The sequence below is a fragment of the Ornithorhynchus anatinus genome, chromosome 4 (assembly GCF_004115215.2).
Source record: "Ornithorhynchus anatinus isolate Pmale09 chromosome 4, mOrnAna1.pri.v4, whole genome shotgun sequence".
Taxonomy (NCBI): domain Eukaryota; kingdom Metazoa; phylum Chordata; class Mammalia; order Monotremata; family Ornithorhynchidae; genus Ornithorhynchus; species Ornithorhynchus anatinus.
In genome coordinates, this window is record NC_041731.1 from 40,678,214 (window position 1) to 40,696,473 (window position 18,260).

Here is an 18,260-nt window from a genome sequence, read left to right on the forward strand (position 1 = left end):
CACAAACATAGTTGGAGGGATTTATGTGGCTTCACCTTTGATAGAATTGGATAGGGAGTTCAGAGATGGCAAAGGAGTGACTGGCAAAGAGACTTAAAACTTCGAAAAAAAATCGCAGAAAGCTGTAGTTTTCCGCACTTCTCTTGAATTTGCTGCCCCCTGAGGCCCCCGTGCCATCTGCCGATTGGGGAAGCGATTTGTCACCGAATGAGAAAGATTATGCAGTCTGATTTTTGCATCACTTGTACAGATACTGGGACAGTGTGACTAAACCTTGCTCATTTCATTTCAGCCTTCTGTTGCACCGGGAAGCACAAGGTTGGGAAGAATTGGCCAGAGGAAATATCCATCCTTAAAGTAGACCATCTTCTCCTTCGGATTTGGCATTTGGAACACTTGATTGCGATATTCCGAGAAGTTGGATTATGGCACATGGCATAGCTATTCTGTCCTGAAATTGACAACGCACTAATTTAATGCTGATTATACTTTGGGTTTCCTTTCTTGCAGTTCGTATACGTGGATTACATGCCAGTCAGAAGGGTCTGTTCTGAGGCAGTAGAATGAAATGGTTGATGTCTGTTACACTTTCCAGCGTCTACCCGGCAACCCAAGGCCATTGCGTATTTTTCTCCCGATTCTCGAACCCAGTAAAGCGGTTTAAAGATCCAAGTTGGGATAAGGGTTGCCCGAATAACTGAAGTGCATCTCCCTTCGCGTAGCGAGAACTTTTCCACCTCCGCCTAACAATGTGGCCTTACCAGGACCATGACACATTTTCATACAGAATACTTCGGGTGGGTTTTGTCAATAGATGAAGGATACTCAGTGATCGAAAAGGTGCATCCGTCAAAGGCTATACGCCCCGTGGATGCCTGGCAAACGAATCTTTGGGGCCACAGCTGATCCAAATAAATCAACCAATGCTAAATGAAAACTGTGACTGTAATAAATCTGATTTGGATTTTCTCGACTATGTACGTAGTTTGTGTTTAGGCTCATTGTAAAAGATTGTATAGTATGAAAAGCTCTTTGTATAATAGTCAATGCTGTACTCTTCTGATGAGTGAATTATTATTTTTTTTTTTTACAGTGCAATACGGTTACTTGCTTTTTTTCCTCAAACAATTGGCACGGGGTGATTCAAGGTGGTGACAGATAGCTTTGAAAGCAATTGAAATGAAAAATAATTAGTCAGAAGTGCTGGGATTTATCTCTGTCGAACTCTTTCCGTAAACGCTAAGGTCTTAAGTCGCTAATATATTGAGCATCAGCCATACTAAACCCCAGAGATAGACCTCTACCTAGTGGACTTGAAAAGCTTTTAGGCTAAATATAGAATATTCTTAAAAACCATCCCCACTCCGAAGAGATCCGAGAGAAGATTTAAATATTTATAAAATCAGCAGGTCATAGTTTTCCTGAGGTTTTGCCGGAGAAGATGAGTAATTTGTTACTTGGAACCTATGAAAAGAAATGATGTAAACGCCGAAGGATAACTGGCCCTTTCTATCCAGCTAGCGCTTGGATTATTCATGAGGCGGATCCATTTTAAATCCCCAGGTATTTCCCAGAATCGTACACAGTGGAAGTGAAACGCGTCCATCCTAAAGCTTAAAAAATAAAAAAGGCAGGTCCCAGTGCAACCGCAGTCTTCTGTCGAAGGGTCCCCGATCCGACTTGTGGACTCGGTCATCGGCGGTCGGCGTGATTCCTCTGGTCTTCAAAAACGTGTTTGGATCCTCGGCTTCTTAGAGTTCAGCCAGGCTGCCGACTTTCCTTTGTGTAGACTGCCAAACACCTTTTAATCGAAGAAGGCTTCCTCCGATCTGGGAGCTGCTATTTTTTTTTTTTTTTTCCTAAAAGTGTTAGATTTGACACTGTAAATTCTTAAATAAAATATTTTGCGCTCTGGAGCACTTTCAGATTTTACTTTCCTTGTGATTATTCCTCCCCAGGGACTCGACGTTACCCTCGCGCCGAGAGCAGGTTGCATGAGAAGGGGAGCTAGAAAATGAAGAGAGAGGGGACGAAGGATGGTCCCTTCCATCCCCCCCCCAAAATAAAGGAAAAAGAAGAAAACCAACCCCCCGCCGTCCGGTCACTCTTCTCAGCCTCCCCCCGGGCGGGGGCTTTGGAAGAGGAAGCTGGGGATCGAGTGATGGTGGTGGTAGGGGAAGTGGATCCAGGTCGGGGGATGACTTTATTGCATTATTGCCACTTGTCGGCTGTGTGACTGTGGGCAAGTCACTTAACTTCTCTGTGCCTCAGTTCCCTCATCTGTAAAATGGGGATTAAGACTGTGAGCCCCACGTGGGACAACCTGATTCCCCTGTGTCTACCCCAGCAATTGGAACAGTGCTCGGCACATAGTAAGCGCTTAACAAATACCAACATTATTATTATTATTATTTATAGCTCTTCAATAAGAGCCGTGCAGGGCAATAAAAGATCCCCAGCGTCTGCGGAGGCAACCGCAGTGCGAAAGTAACGGCGGGGATTTTCCGGCCGAGGCAGGTAGGTGGAGGGGAGTCAGGGCCCAGCCAGGGCCGGAGGAGGGGCAGCCCGCGCCCCCACCTTGAGCTAAACGCTGCTCCTGCCGCAGGCCGGTGGCCGTTCGGGCTGGAGAAGGAAGGTCAGGGAGGGGCCCGGGCCCCGAGCGGCAGCGGGGCAGGCCACCTCTGGCCGCCGGGGGGCGCTGCGCTCTCCGCACCCCTCCCCTTTACGCGGAGCCCGGCGCGCCGCCGGTTGCTAAGGAGCGCGGACAGCCGAGCGGAGCCGAACGCCAAGGGAGCCGAGCCGAGTGGAGTCGAGCGGAGCCGAACGCCGGGGGAGCCGAGCCGAGCGGAGCCGAACGGGGCCGAACGCAAAGCGAGCGGGGCCGAACGCCGGGAGAGCGGAGCCGAGAGGAGCCGAACGGGGCCGAACGCCGGGAGAGCGGAGCCGAGCGGAGCCGAGCGGAGCCGAGCGGAGCCGAGCGGAGCCGAACGGCCGAACGCCGGGGAGCCGAGCGGAGCCGAGCGGCCGAGCGTCGGGGGAGCCCCAGTTGGCGGCCGCCCGGCCGGGCCCGTCCTACCCTCGAACCCAGGCCCTCGGGCCCCCGGCCAGGTAGGTCCCCCCCAGGCCCCGGCCCCGCTTCCTCAGAGGCTCCCTGGGTCCCGCCTGGCGCGGAGGCGGCCTTGTCCCTCCCCCGAGAGCAAAGGATCCCTCCGGCCCTGCCGGGCTCTGCCGGCCCCGCGCTCCTCCGCCCTCTCCCCCTTTTTTCTTTCCTGCCTCATTTGCTTTGTGCCAGCCAGGCACCCTATAGGTCTGTATATTATATATGTAATCACTTGCTTCGTGCCAGCCACCCTCTATGTCTCTCTCTCTATAACAATTAATCATTTGCTTCCTGCCAGCCACCCTATATGTCTCTCTCTCTCTATAGCAATTAATCATTTGCTTCGTGCCAGGCACCCTATATGTCTCTCTCCATATATAACAATTAATCATTTGCTTCGTGCCAGCCACCCTCTATGTCTCTCTCTTCATATATAACAATTAATCATTTGCTTCGTGCCAGCCACCCTATATGTCTCTCTCTCCATATATAACAATTAATCATTTGCTTCGTGCCAGCCACCCTATATGTCTCTCTCCATATATAACAATTAATCATTTGCTTCGTGCCAGGCACCCTCTATGTCTCTCTCTCCATATATAACAATTAATCATTTGCTTCGTGCCAGCCACCCTATATGTCTCTCTCTCTCTATAGCAATTAATCATTTGCTTCGTGCCAGGCACCCTATATGTCTCTCTCCATATATAACAATTAATCATTTGCTTCGTGCCAGGCACCCTCTATGTCTCTCTCTCCATATATAACAATTAATCATTTGCTTCCTGCCAGCCACCCTATATGTCTCTCTCTCTCTATAGCAATTAATCATTTGCTTCGTGCCAGGCACCCTATATGTCTCTCTCCATATATAACAATTAATCATTTGCTTCGTGCCAGCCACCCTATCTCTCTCTCTATATATAGCAATTAATAATTTGCTTTGTGCCAGGCAGGCACACTATATGTCTATATATTATATGTATAATAACTTGCTTCGTGCCAGGCACCCTATATTTTTCTATATAACAATAATTTGCTTTGTGCCAAGCCCCCTATATGCCCCACTCTCTCTATATAATAATTAATAATTTGCTTTGTGCCAGGCAGGCGCCCTATATGTCTATATATTATGTATCTAATAACTTGCTTCGTGCCAGGCACCCTATATGTCTCTCTCTATGACAATTAATCATTTGCTTCGTGCCAGGCACCCTATATGCCTCTCTCTATATATAAAACAATTAATCGTTTGCTTTGTGCCAGGCACCCTATATGTCTCTCTCTCTCTCTAGCAATTAATCATTTGCTTTGTGCCAGGCACCCTGTATGTCCCACTCTCTCTATATAAAAATTAATAATTAGCTTTGTGCCAGGCACGCACCCTATATGTCTATATATTATATGTATAATAACTTGCTTCATGCCAGGCACCCTATATGTCTCTCTATATAATAATTAATAATTTGTTTTGTGCCAGGCAGGCACCCTATATGTCTGTAAAGTATATATATAATAACTTGCTTGGTGCCAGGCACCCTATATGTCCCTCTCTCTATATATAACAATCATTTGCTTTGTGCCAAGCACCCTATATGGCCCACTCTCTCTATATAATAATTGCTTTGTGCCAGGCAGGCACCCTATATGTCTATATATTATATGTGTAATAACTTGCTTCATGCCAGGCACCCTATATGTCTCTCTCTCTCTCTCTATATATTACGATTAATCATTTGCTTTGTTCCAGGCACCCTACATGTCCCACTCTCTATATATAATAATACTTAATAATTTGCTTTGTGCCAGGCAGGCACCCTATATGTCTGTCTCTCTCTATAATAATAATTTGCTTTGTGGCAGGCAGTCACCATATACTTCTCTCTATATAGATGACAATCTTTTGCTTTGTGCTAGGCACCCTATATGTCCCTCGCTATATATATAATGATTAATAATTTGCTTTGTGCCAGGCACCCTATATGTCTCTCTATGTGTATAATAATTTACTTTGTGCCAGGCAGGCACCCTATATGTCTCTATATATAATAATTTGCTTTGTGCCAGGCATCCTATATGTCTCTATATTTAATCATTTTCTTTGTGCCAGGCATCTTATATGTCTATATATTATAATAAAAATTTGTGTTGTGCCAGGCACCCTATATGTCTATATATGTCATAATTAATAATTTGCATTGTGCCAGGCACCCTATATGTCTATATATAAAATAATAATTAATGATTTGCATTGTGCCAGGCACCCTATACGTCTATATACATAATGATAATAATAATAACGGTGTTTGTTAGGTGCTTACTATGTGCCAAGCTCTGTTCTAAGCACTGGGGTAATAATAATATTGTTGGTATTTGTTAAATGCTTCCTATGTGCCGAGCACTGTTCTAAGCACTGTTCTAAGCACAAGGTGATCAGATTGTCCCTCCTGGGGCTCCCAGCCTGCATCCCCATTTTCCAGATGAGGGAACTGAGGCCCAGAGAAGGAAAGTGACTTGCCCAAAGGCACACAGCTGACAGGTGGCGGATCCGACATTAGAACTCATGACCTCTGACTCCCAAGCCCGGGCTCTTGCCACTGTGCCACACTGCTTCCCTATACAGGGTAGATACAAGGTCATCAGGTTGTCCCCTGTGAGGCTCACAGTCTTCATCCCCATTTGGGGCTCACTGGAAAGAGCCCGGGCTTGGGAGTCAGAGGTCATGGGTTCGAATTCCGGCTCTGCCACTTGTCAGCTGTGTGACTGAGGGCAAGTCACTTCACTTCTCTGTGCCTCAGTTACCTCATCTGTAAAATGGGGATTAACTGTGAGTCTCACGTGGGACAACCTGATTACCCTGTATCTACCCCAGGGCTTAGAACAGTGCTCTGCACATAGTAAGTGCTTAACAAATGCCAACATTATTATTTTACAGGTGAGGTCCCCCGCCTTCCTCCTCCCTCTCCCCTTCCCCATCGCATCCATCACCCCCTGCACCCCCCTACATCCTTCCTGTCTTAGACATCTGCCCTTCTCCCATCCCTTCTGATAATAATAATCATAATGATGATGGTATTTGTTCATTCATTTATTCAATTGTATTTATTGAGTGCTTACTGTGTGTAAGCGCTTGGAATGTACAATTCAGCGACAGATAGAGACAATCCCTGCCCAACAACAGGCTCACAATCTCAAAGGGGAAGACAGCAAAACAAAACAAGTAGACAGGAATCAATACCATCAAAATAGAGAAATAGAATTAGAGTTATATACACATCATTAATAAAAGAGTAATAAATAATATATTTAAATAGTCACAAGTGCTGTGGAGAGGGGAAGGGGGTAGAGCAAAGGGAGGGAGTAGGGGGAATGGGGAGGGGAGGAAGAGCAGAGGGAAAGTAGGGGGCTCAGTCTGGGAAGGCCACTTGGAGGAGGTGAGCTCTCAGTAGGGCTTTGAAGAGGGGAAGAGAATGAGTTTGGTGGAGGTGAGGAGGGAGGGCGTTCCAGGACAGCGGGAGGACGTGGCCCAGGGGTCGACGGCGGGATAGGCGAGAACGGGGGACGGTGAGGAGGTGGGCGGCGGAGGAGCGGAGCGTGCGGGGTGGGCGGTAGAAAGAGAGAAGGGAGGAGAGGTAGGAAGGGACAAGGTGATGGAGAGCCTTGAAGCCTAGAGTGAGAATTTTTGTTTCGTGTGGAGGTCAATAGGCAACCACTGGAGGTTTTTAAGAAGGGGAGTGACAGGCCCAGAGCGTTTGTGCAGGAAGATGAGCTGGGCAGCGGAATGAAGAATAGACTGGAGCGGGGAGAGACAGGAGGAAGGGAGATCAGAGAGAAGGCTGACACAATAATCCAGCCGGGATATTATGAGAGCCTGTACCAGTAAGATAGCCATTTGGGTGGAGAAGAAAGGGCGGATCTTGGCGATGAGAGATCGCCAAGGTGAGACCGGCAGGTTTTGGTGACTGATTGGATGTGTGGGGTGAATGGGAGAGCAGAGTCAAGGATGACACCAAGGTTGCGGGCTTGTGAGACGGGAAGAATGTCCGTGCCATCCACAGTGATGGGAGAGTCAGGGAGAGGACAGAGTTTGGGAGGGAAGATAAAGAGTTCAGTCTTGGACATGTTGAGTTTTAGGTGGCGGGCGAACATCCAGATAATAATAATAATGTTGGTATTTGTTAAGTGCTTACTATGTGCAGAGCACTGTTCTAAGCACTGGGATAGACACAGGGGAATCAGGTTGTCCCACGTGGGTCTCACAGTATTAATCCCCATTTTACAGATGAGGTAACTGAGGCACAGAGAAGTTAAGTGACTTGCCCACAGTCACACAGCTGACGAGTGGCAGAGCTGGGATTCGAACCCATGACCTCTGACTCCATAGCCCGTGCTCTTTCCACTGAGTAGAGACCTCCTGGAGGCAGAAGGAGATACGAGCCTGAGGGAGGGAGAAAGAATGTGGGAGGAGATGTAGCTTTGGGTGTCATCTGCATAGAGATGATAGTTGAAGCCGTGAGAGCGAATGAGTTCACCGAGGGAGTGAGTGTAGATGGAGAACAGAAGAGGGCCAAGAACTGACCCTTGAGGAATCCTACAGTTAGTGGATGGATGGGGGAAGAGGAGCCCACGAAGGAGACCGAGAATGAACGGCCAGAAAGATAAGAAGAGAACCGGGAGAGGACGGAGTCCGTGAAGCCAAAGTGAGATAAGGTGTGGAGGAGAAGGGGATGGTCGACAGTGTCAAAGGCAGCTGAGAGGTCGAGGAGGATTAGGATAGAGTAGGGGCCATTGGATTTGGCAAGAAGGAGGTCGTGGGTGACCTTAGAGAGAGCAGTCTCGGTAGAGTGGAGGGGACGGAAGCCAGATCGGACGGGATCCAGGAGAGAGTTGGAGTTGAGAGATTCAAGGCAGCGAGTGTAGACCACTCATTCTGGGAGTTTGGAAAGGAGGGGTAGTAGGGAGCTAGGGCGATAACTGGAAGAGGCAGTGGGGTCGAGAGAGGGTTTTATTTAGGCTAAGGGAGACATAGGCATGTTTGAAGGCAGAGGGGAAGATAAGCGCTCACTCTGTACCAAACACTGTTCTAAGCACAGGGGGAGAAACAAGGTTATCAGGTTGCCCCAGGTGGGGTTCGCACTCAATCCCCTTTTTACAGAGAAGGTAACTGAGGCACAGAAAGGTGAAGTGACCTGCCCAAAGTCACACAGCTGACAAGTGGCAGAGCCTGGATTAGAACCCACAACCTCTGACTCTAAAGCCTATGCTCTTTCCACTAAACCACAGTGTTTCTCCCTGTAGACCCTCATCTTTAAACTGGGGATGAAGAGTTGAGCCCTATGTGGAACAGGGGCTGTGTCCAACCGGACTAACTTGTATCGACCCAACACTTAGAATAGTGCTTGGCATATAGTAAGCACTGAACAAATACCGTAATTATTATTATTATCTGTGCCCATCTGGTTCCCGACAGAACCAGGGAAAGTAGGCAGAGGACTGGGTCCCCCTCCCGGAGCAGCTTTGTCGGGTAGCTCCTGCCTCTTCCAGGACCCCGGCATGGAATAAGGGGGTCGGAGCCGAGCTCAACCTGGGGGACCCCCCCGACCCCCGCCTCCCTGCCCCCCGTTCTCCAGGGAGCCAGAAAGGCTGACCCTGGCAGGGAGAGCTGGGGTGGGAGGAGGAGGGGAAGAGGACCCCTAGGGCAGTGCACTCTACAGGATTGATTAACAGCCTTGCTAAGGTGCAACACTTAATTATTAATTAATTATATCTATTGAGCACTTACTGTGTGCAAAACACTGTACTAAGCGCTTGGGAGACTACAATATATCTTCAAACATATTCCCTGCCCTCAGTGAACTCACAGTCTAGAAAGAGGACATGCAGAATAGTTTTATATACTCCATTACTTCCATCTGTAATTTATTTAGTGTTTGCTTCCCCCCTAGACTCTAAGCTCCTTAAGGACAGAGATCAAGTCTATTAACTCTGTTGTATTATTATGGCATTTATTAAGTGTTTACTGGGTGTCAAGCCTTCTTCCAAGCACTGAGGTAGATGCGTGATAATCGGGTCAGAGTCCCCATCCCACATGGGGCTTTCGATCAAAGTAGGAGGGAGAACATGTACCGAATCCCCATTTTACAATTAAGGAGACCGAGGAACAGAGAAGTTAAGTGACATGCCTGAGGTCACCCAGCTGGCAAGCGGCAGAGCTGGGATTGGAACCCAGGTTCTCTGACTCCCAGGCCCATGCTTTTTCCGCCAGGCCACTACTGCTTCCCACCAAACCCCTGTCTGGTTCTGTGCAGGGTTCACTAGGCTCAGGATCTCTGCTCCCATCTAGTGTTTTATGGATAATAATAATAATAATGACGTTGGTATTTTTTAAGCACTTACTATGTGCAGAACACTGTTCTAAGCGCTGGGGTAATAATAATAATGTTAATAATGTTGGTATTTGTTAAGCGCTTACTATGTGCCGAGCACTGTTCTAAGCGCTGGGGTAGACACAGGGGAATCAGGTTGTCCCACATGGGGCTCACAGTCTTAATCCCCATTTTACAGATGAGGGAACTGAGGCACAGAGAAGTTAAGTGACTTGCCCACAGTCACACAGCCGACAAGTGGCAGAGCTGGGATTCGAACTCATGAGCCCTGACTTCAAAGCCCGTGCTCTTTCCACTGAGCCACGCTGCTTCCCCAGCGGTAGGTACAGGGTAATCAGGTTGTCCCACATGAGGCTCACAGTCTTCATCCCCATTTTACAGATGAGGTAACTGAGCCACAGAGAAGTGAAGTGACGTGGCCACAGTCACACAGCTGACAAGCGGCAGAGCCGGGATTCGAACCTATGACCTCTGACTCCCAAGCCCTGGCTCTTTCCACTGAGCCACAGGTTAGAACTCTGTTCCCATCTCATTCTGTGCAGGATCCATTAGGTTGGGAATCCCTGCTCCCACCTGATGCTCTGCTGATCCACTGGGCTGGGAATCTCTGTTCCCGTCCGGTTCTGTGCAGGATCCACTAGGGTAGGGATCTCTCTTCATACATTCATTCATTCATTCAATCTATTTATTGAGCGTTTACTGTATGCAGAACACTTACTAAGCGCTTGGGAAGTACAATTCAGCAACAAATAGAAACAAATCCCTGCTCACAACGGGCTCACAGTCTAGAAAGGGGGAGACAGACATCAAAACAAGTAAACAGGCAACGGTAGTGTCATTATAAATAAATGGAATTGTAGGTTTATACATATCACTAAAAAAAATAGAATTATAAATATATACATATATACACAAGTGGTGTGGGGCAGGGAAGGAGGCTAGAGCAAAGGGAACAGGTCGGGGCAATGGGGAGGGGAGGGAGAGCAGAGGAAAAAGGGGGCTTAGTCTGGGAAGGCTTCCTGAAGGAGGTGAGCTCTCGACTGAGGATCTCTAGTTACATCTGGTTCTGTGCAGGATCCACTAGGTTGGGGATCTCTGCATATCTCTGCTCTTGTCAGCTCCTGTCTTGTGCTCTGCAGGATCCACTAAGGGTCCAACTCTGCAAAATGCCTCAGGAGGGGAAACTGGAAGGTTAAATAGAGTCCTGCATGAACCAGAAATCTGGGCCTCTCAGCAACTGGCCTGAAGATGCGGCATCCAAGCAGTAGTAGCCCAGGTGTGTTGTAACCCCAACCCCAAGCGAGCTGGTTTTTGCCCCTGGTTCGTCCTGGGGCAAATCGAACCATCTTCAGGGTGGTGTTATCACAGAAATGTGATGGGCTTTTGGGATGTGCAGTTCTTGTATAAGTAGGGCCCTGATGTAAGCACTTGGCCAAGGAGGTCATAAAGCAAAAGATACAGTCCCTGCCAAAAGTTATAACATAACCGGGGAAACAATCTATGAATATTTACCAATAGTTGGAGCATAGGAAGGGCAAAGATCAGGGTGGGAGTAGAATGAATTTTCTTAGGATAAAATACCGGAATAAATAATTGAATGGTCAGTTTAACGTACATATCGTAATAGGTGCTAAACTTGGGTATAAATATGGAATGATGGGTGGGGGGTGCTGTTGGGCGGTTACAATTTGGGGTGATGGGAATTCCTCGAGGAAGGCTTCCTGGGGGAGATGGAGTTTTGGGAGGACTTGGAAGATGGAAAGGGTTGAGGTCCGATGGATATGTTTGGCAGGGGGGCGGGGGGTGTCGTGCAGAACTCCAGCCTGTGGGAACAGCAGGAATGAAGTGTTGAAGCCAGGAGGGTCGAGATCCGGAGAGCGGTTAGAAAGCCAGCTGGGGAAGAGCCGGAGGCCGTTCTGGAGGTCAGTGGTAGGGAGGTTTTGTGTGCTGAAGAGGATGGGGGGCCAGGCACGGGAGGGAGGGCTCTGAGGACTAAAGTGACTTTTCTGGAAGCTGATCCTGGCAGCTGAGCAGATTATAGGCTGAAGAGGGATGTGGTTTATGGCTTGAAGAAGGGAGAAACGGCAGGCAGGGAAACCACTGAGGAGGCTGATAGGATAGTCTAGTCGTGATATAATAATCATTGTGGTATTTGTTCTAAGCGCTGGGATGGTTACAAGGTAATCAGGTTGTCCCATGAGAGGCTCACAGTCTTATTCCCCATTTTTCAGATGAGGGAACTGAGGCGAAGTGAAGTGGCTTGCCCAGCATCACACAGCAGACAAGTGGCAGAGCTGGGATTAGAACCCATGTCCTCTGACTCCCAAGCCCATGTTCTTGCCACTGAGCCACTAAGGACTAGACCTAGAGTGGGCAAAAATCCTCACGATTGACCCCCTCCAAGGACGGTTAATTTGTATATCTACTAGGGCTATTCCCAAGCTTTGGATTCTTGTTTTTGAAGTGCTCCTATTGTCTGGGCATTGTCTGCAACATATTTTTTTTTTTTTTAAGTATCAGTCCTCTCCACCGGGAATGTGAGCCCCATCTGGGACAGAGACCGTGTTTGAATTCACTTATCCTGTACTTAACCCCCACGCTTGATACGGTGGTTGGCACAAAGCCAGCTCTCTCTAAATACCATTTACCACTTCTGCTAGGGTGGCGATTGTTTAAGTGGAGAGGAAGAGGCCGATCAGGAAATGTTGCAGAGGGAAAGATTCAGCAGCTGATTAAATATGAAAGCTAAAAGGCAGTGAGACTTCGAGGATGACACCGACTCGTGGGTTTCTAGGACTGGAAGGATGATGGTATTTTTGACAGAGATGGGAAAAGTTAGGAGAAGGAGAGAGTAAAGGGAGGAGGGAGAGAAGTTCAGTTTTAGTCTTGTTGAGTTTGGGGCACCTAAGGACCATCCAAATGAGGATGGCACAGAGGCAAGAGGAAATGCCAGGAAATTGTAAGAGAAAAATCCCTGCCAATGTAATATTCATTCATTCATTCAATAGTATTTATTGAGCGCTTACTATGTGCAGAGCACTGTACTAAACGCTTGGAATACATGCTCAGTAGTTGCCACTCTCCACCCCAGAAATCAACCAGTGAATCCATCAGTGGTATTGACTATTGTGTGCAGAGCACTTTACTAAGTGCTCGGAAGTGTTCAGCAGAGTTGGTAGACACATTCCCTGCCCACAGGGTGCTTATAAGCGTGTGTATGAAGGGTGTGTAAAGCGGGAGAGAGACATTAATAGAAATAAATAATGGATCTGTACCTAAGTGCTGTGGAGCTGGAGCTGGGGTGAATACCAAGTGCTTAAAGGGTTCAGATCCAAATGCATAGGTGACTCAGAGATGGCTTAGGGGAAAAAAGGGATTTACAATCAATCAGTCGTATTTATGGAAAAAAAAAGTGAGCAGTCAGAGAGGTAGGAGAACAAGCAGAGGACAGTGTCAGTGAAGAGAAGGTTAGATACTGTTTCAAGGAGAAGGTAGAATCTTGAATCTGGTGCCTCTTTGAAGGCACATCTCCTCCATGAGGAGGAGATCTTCCCCGACTAAGCCCTCCTTTCCACTTCTCCCACTCCCTTCTGCGTTGCCCTGACTTGCTCCCTTCATTCAACCCCCCTCCAACCCCACAGCACTTATGTACGTATCTCTAATTTTTTTTAATTTATGTTTTTATGTCTCTCTCCCCCTCTAGACTATAAGTTCATTGTGGGTAGGGAATGTGTCTGTTTATTGTTATATTGTACTCTCCCCAGTGCTAGTACAGTGCTCAGCACACAGTAAGCACTCAGTAAATGCGATTGACTGACTTACTGACCGAAATAATGGGTGCTCAGGAGACACTCATGCCTGGCTGGGTCTCGCCGTGTGCTGGCCCATCCCAACCTGTGCAGAGCTCTAAGCTAAGTAAAAGTGGGTCAACAAGCCAGAATCTGCAGTTTCTGATTAAAGAGAAGAAAAAGCAGGGCTTGTGAAGGCAAGAAAGACTCCTTTACTATTAGCCCATGTTATTGGTGTTTTATGAATATGTGTCCTGCAGCCAGAAGACAGAAATATCACCCCGTGTCCTTAAAATGTGAAATCACCACACTTCTCCGTAATTTGTACTCTTTGTTCACTCAGTTCTGCCATAACACACGTTTTCTCTACCCATTTTGGATAGTGCACTGCTAGGGAATTAAGGAAGATTGTTTCGACCCCATTCTATCTGGATAGATGGGGACGTGAGGTCCAGAGAAACAGCTGTCCACGTACGCTTGGCATTGGTCAAGATGTCGGAACCTTACTGAACCTTTTCCTTAATGTGGAGTTCATCAAGACCATAACCTCTGTGTCAGAGTAGGACTGAGTGTATCTACTTAGGTAGCACCTTATCCTGGAGGCTGTCAGAGCAGGTGGGATGGCTTAGGAACAGGCTGGCGAGAAATGAGAATTCTGATCCCCACTGCACTGATGATGTACTAAGTAATGCTCTCCTAAGCATTCAAATCACATCTCTTCCAGGAACCTTGTCCTGTCTAATCTCCTCTCCCCACTTATTTTCCCTCCCTCTTGTGTCACCTGTGCACTTGGATTCATACCCCCAAGCAGTTTTGTAATAACAGTAATAATATTAGTATCTGATAAGTGCTTACTATGAGTCAAGCACTGTTCTAAATGCTGGGCTAGATACAAGATAATCAGATTTGATACAGTCCCTTTCCCACGTGTGGGTCCCAGTTTTAGTCTCCATTTTACAGATAAGGTAACTGAGGCACAAAGTTGAGTGACTTGCTTAAGATTACACAGCAGAAAAGTGGAGCTGGAATTAGAACAAAGGTCCTTAATGTTGGTATTTGTTAAGCGCTTACTATGTGCCGAGCACTGTTCTAAGCACTGGGGTAGACATAGGGGAATCAGGTTGTCCCACGTGGGGCTCACAGTCTTGATCCCCATTTTACAGATGAGGGAACTGAGGCACAGAGAAGTGAAGTGACTTGCCCACAGTCACACAGCCGACAAGTGGCAGAGCTGGGATTCGAACTCATGAGCCCTGACTGCAAAGGTCCTTCTGACTCCCAGGCCCATGCTCTATCTACTAGGCCATGCTGCTTCTCATTCCCCATCCCCCTCTGCACTTATGTACATATTCTTACACTCTGTAGCCTTCCCTACATTTTAGCATCTTTTTCCCCTACTAAATTGTAAGCTCCTTGAGTTCAGGGATCTCGTCTACTGTGGTAATAGTAATAATAATAATGTTGGTATTTGTTAAGTGCTTACTATGTGCAGAGCACTGTTCTAAGCGCTGGGGTAGACACAGGGGAATCAGGTTGTCCCACGTGGGGCTCACAGTCTTCATCCCCATTTTACAGATGAGGTAACTGAGGCACAGAGAAGTTAAGTGTCTTGCCCACAGCCACACAGCTGACAAGTGGCGGAGCCGGGATTCGAACCCATGATCTCTGACTCCAAAGCCCGTGCCCTTTCCACTGAGCCACGCTGTGGTACAGTCACCTAGTACAGTGCTCTACACATATTAAGTGCTCAGGAAATACCACTGATTGATGTCACTTTGGACCTGATTTTACATTGGAAGGGGAAAGCTGCAAGTCTTCCCACCAGTCAGCATAATTGTGGAAGCACGGTTTCTGTCTCATCTACTCATACTCCATGGAGAAAACAGTAATTATTATAAAGCAGTGTGTTCAAATGTAAAGTGATAGCTAAATGATAGCAACTATTATGTCCACATTTATCAATTCTTCCAAAATTTCTCCCTCTCTTTTGAAAAGGAACGTCGTCGTATGCTCCTTGGTTAACTCTTCGTGTTTCGTTTTGCATTAGGTTTGGCTCTTGGAGATCTAGCTGACTGATTTTTCTTTTAGAAATTTCTAGGTAGCCCCATTTCTTGGGGAATTCCAGAGTCATGCCCCAGTTTGCTGAGGCTGTTTGGCTCCAGCACGTACCCGAGAGCAAGATGACTTTGGGCCCCAAGGCCTCCGAGTTTCGGTTTTCCACAGTGGGGCAGGCGTCGCTATTCAGTTATGGTATGCTAGCGAAGAATGTTCCTTCAGGAAGATTCAGCTCCCGGGAGACTTTATAAGGGGTCAGCCCCGCAGATGGGCATTTTTACCTGCTTCCCCGCAAGCCGCTGAGAATGGAACCTCCGAGCTCATTTCCCCAGCAACCCACTGTCTGTGAGAATCCCCAGACTGAATGCCCAGCGGCCTCAAAAGGCAATCAGTCAAAGACAAACGACCTCTCGGTGGGAAAGGAGGCCCACGGGATCGGCCGGCCCACCCAGAAGAATCCAGAGTCATTTTTCAATGCCGTCCTAAGGTTTCCGACCGAGGAGATAAAGAACAACGCAAAGATCCAGGCTATTACTCCGAAGCCGCCCCGGAAGCCAAAGCTCGAGCGGACGGCTTCCCTAGACGAGAGGGGCTGGAGGGGAAGGCATTTTCGAACGAGCCAAGAAAGCTGGACGGACCCGAACGAGACAAGTTCGTCAAATGGTTCTCTGCAGGAGGGAGGCCCCAGCCCCCCGCCCGTAGGTAAAGCGGCCCATCCCGCCAGCCAGCCGCTCCGCGGCCTGAACCTCTTGCAGAGCACTTCCTTGCAAGACATCCCCGAGCCGGGAGGCTTGCGAAATAGTTCCGACCCCTCTTCCCGCTTGGAAAAGCGTCGGGGTCTGATGCCCAGTGCTTCCCTGGAGCTCCTCCCCGGGATCCCGGGATTGGGAAGCAAACTTCGACTGTCCAAAGTAGTGCCCTTGCGAGCCCTTCCCCCCGTGGAGCTGAACGTGGCATCTCACACCCTGAGGACGGCTAATCGGATCGACTCGGACAGTGCAGATTACAGGCATCACGTTCGGAATAAACTGGTCCGGACCAACAGCACCCTGAGCGACTCCAGGCTGTCCAGCGGCATGGTCTATGACAGCAGCTCCACGGCCTCCATGAAGTCTTCGTTTAGTCTACTGACACCCATCCGCTCCAAGGACGTTCGAAGCAGGTAGGGGTTTTCCCCATTTTTTACGGGGTAATTCCACTGACGGTGTGTGCCGGGGTGGCTGCCAGAGCGAGTGGGACCTCATCCGTCCTCTGGGAAGCAGCCTGGAGATGGAGAGAGGTTTGCCTGGTGGGCGACCTGCCCTATTTCATTTTCTAGAAAACAGGAGTACCGAAAAGGTATCCCGAGGCTGTGAGCTCGTTGTGGGAGGGGATCGTCACTGTTTATTGTTGAACTGTACCTTCCCAAGCGCTTAGTACAGTGCTCTGCAGACAGTAAGCGTTTAGTAAATACGATTGAATTGAATGAATGAAAAAGCTCCAGCTGCTATTACTGGCTCTGTTCTTCTTTCTGCTTGACTTAGTGCTTAAGCTCTCTCCAGCTAAGGTTTCCCTGTAGAGTCATTATCCGATCAGGTAACTACTTGCAGTGATTTTTTTAAATTAAAAATGATGCATAGACTATAAGTCGATTTGGTATTTCGTCAGAATAGATTTTTAAAGCTCCAAAAGGTTACATTTGTTCCTATTTCGTATATGCATCATTCTCAAGGAACCCTATCAAATGATGAGGTCTCTTTGCCATTTCAGATGGCCATACCAACTGTTGGGAGCTAAAGCTACAATCATTTCCCTTTATTTTTTAGGAGAAAGCTTTGATTTGAGGGCTGTAGCTTTTAAAGGGAACAGAAAAGGCAGTTTCCATTACTAGGAGACAAGCTCAATTCAGGGCCTGTTGTTCAGGGACTATAGCAAGCTATAGTCAAAATTCATTCATTCATTCATTCAATAGTATTTATTGAGTGTTTACTATGTGCAGAGCACTGTACTAAGCGCTTGGAATGTACAAATCGGCAACAGATAGAGACAGTCCCTGCCCAATGACGGGCTTACAGTCTAATCGGGGGAGACAGAGAGAAACAATAGCAATAAATAGAATCAAGGGGATGTACTTCTCATTAAAACAATAGCAATAAATAGAATCAAGGTGATGTACATCTCATTAACAAAATAAATAGGGTAATAAAAATATATATATAAATGAGCGGATGAGCACAGTGCTGAGGGGAGGCGAAGGGAGAGGGGGAGGAGCAGAGGGAAAGGAGTGGAAAAGGGGGCTTAGCTGAGAGGAGGTGAAGGGAGTTGGTAGAGAGGCAACAGAGGGAGCAGAGGGAAAAGGGGAAACAGTCTGGGAAGGCCTCTTGGAGGAGGTGAGCTCTCAGTAGGGCTTTGAAGAGGGGAAGAGAGTTAGTTTGGCGGAGGTGAGAAGGGAGGGCATTCCAGGACAGCGGGAGGACGTCGCCCAGGGGTCGATGGCGGGATAGGCGAGAACGGGGGACGGTGAGGAGGTGGGCGGCAGAGGAACGGAGCGTGCGGGGTGGGGGGTAGAAAGAGAGAAGGGAGGAGAGGTAGGAAGGGGCAAGGTGATGGAGAGCCTTGAAGCCTTAGAGTGAAAATTTTTGTTTCGTGCGGAGGTCAATAGGCAACCACTGGAGGTTTTTAAGAAGGGGAGTGACAGGCCCAGAGCGTTTCTGCAGGAAGATGAGCCGGGCAGCGGAATGAAGAATAGACTGGAGCGGGGAGAGACAGGAGGAAGGGAGATCAGAGAGAAGGCTGACACAATAATCCAGCCGAGATATTATGAGAGCCTGTACCAGTAAGATAGCCATTTGGGTGGAGAGGAAAGGGCGGATCTTGGCGATATTATAAAGGTGAGACCCGCAGGTCTTGGTCATGGAAAATGAGAATAACTGTAATCTATGTTTATAATGC

General features: G+C 48.0%; 2 protein-coding genes across 10 annotated transcripts in view; both read left to right on the forward strand.

Moving 5' to 3' along the window:
* The window catches only part of SEC16A (SEC16 homolog A, endoplasmic reticulum export factor), a 45,033-nt gene extending 43,101 nt beyond the window's left edge, over nt 1–1,932 (forward strand). For all 7 annotated transcript variants that reach the window (XM_039911787.1, XM_029061941.2, XM_029061942.2 and 4 more), the window contains one exon: nt 293–1,932. In XM_039911787.1, coding sequence (XP_039767721.1) covers nt 293–361 — 69 coding nt within the window. In that variant the 3' untranslated portion in view covers nt 362–1,932. The remainder of the gene's footprint in view (nt 1–292) is intronic.
* A 1,128-nt stretch (nt 1,933–3,060) lies between these two features.
* Nucleotides 3,061–18,260, forward strand: part of INPP5E (inositol polyphosphate-5-phosphatase E) — a 35,926-nt gene continuing 20,726 nt past the window's right edge. For 2 of the 3 annotated variants that reach the window (XM_029062802.2, XM_029062804.2), the window contains exons 1-3: nt 3,061–3,108; nt 10,626–10,762; nt 15,363–16,491. In XM_029062802.2, the coding sequence (XP_028918635.1) occupies nt 15,635–16,491 (857 nt within the window). In that variant the 5' untranslated portion in view covers nt 3,061–3,108; nt 10,626–10,762; nt 15,363–15,634. The remainder of the gene's footprint in view (nt 3,109–10,625; nt 10,763–15,362; nt 16,492–18,260) is intronic. The other variant, XM_029062803.2, reaches the window with a different exon arrangement.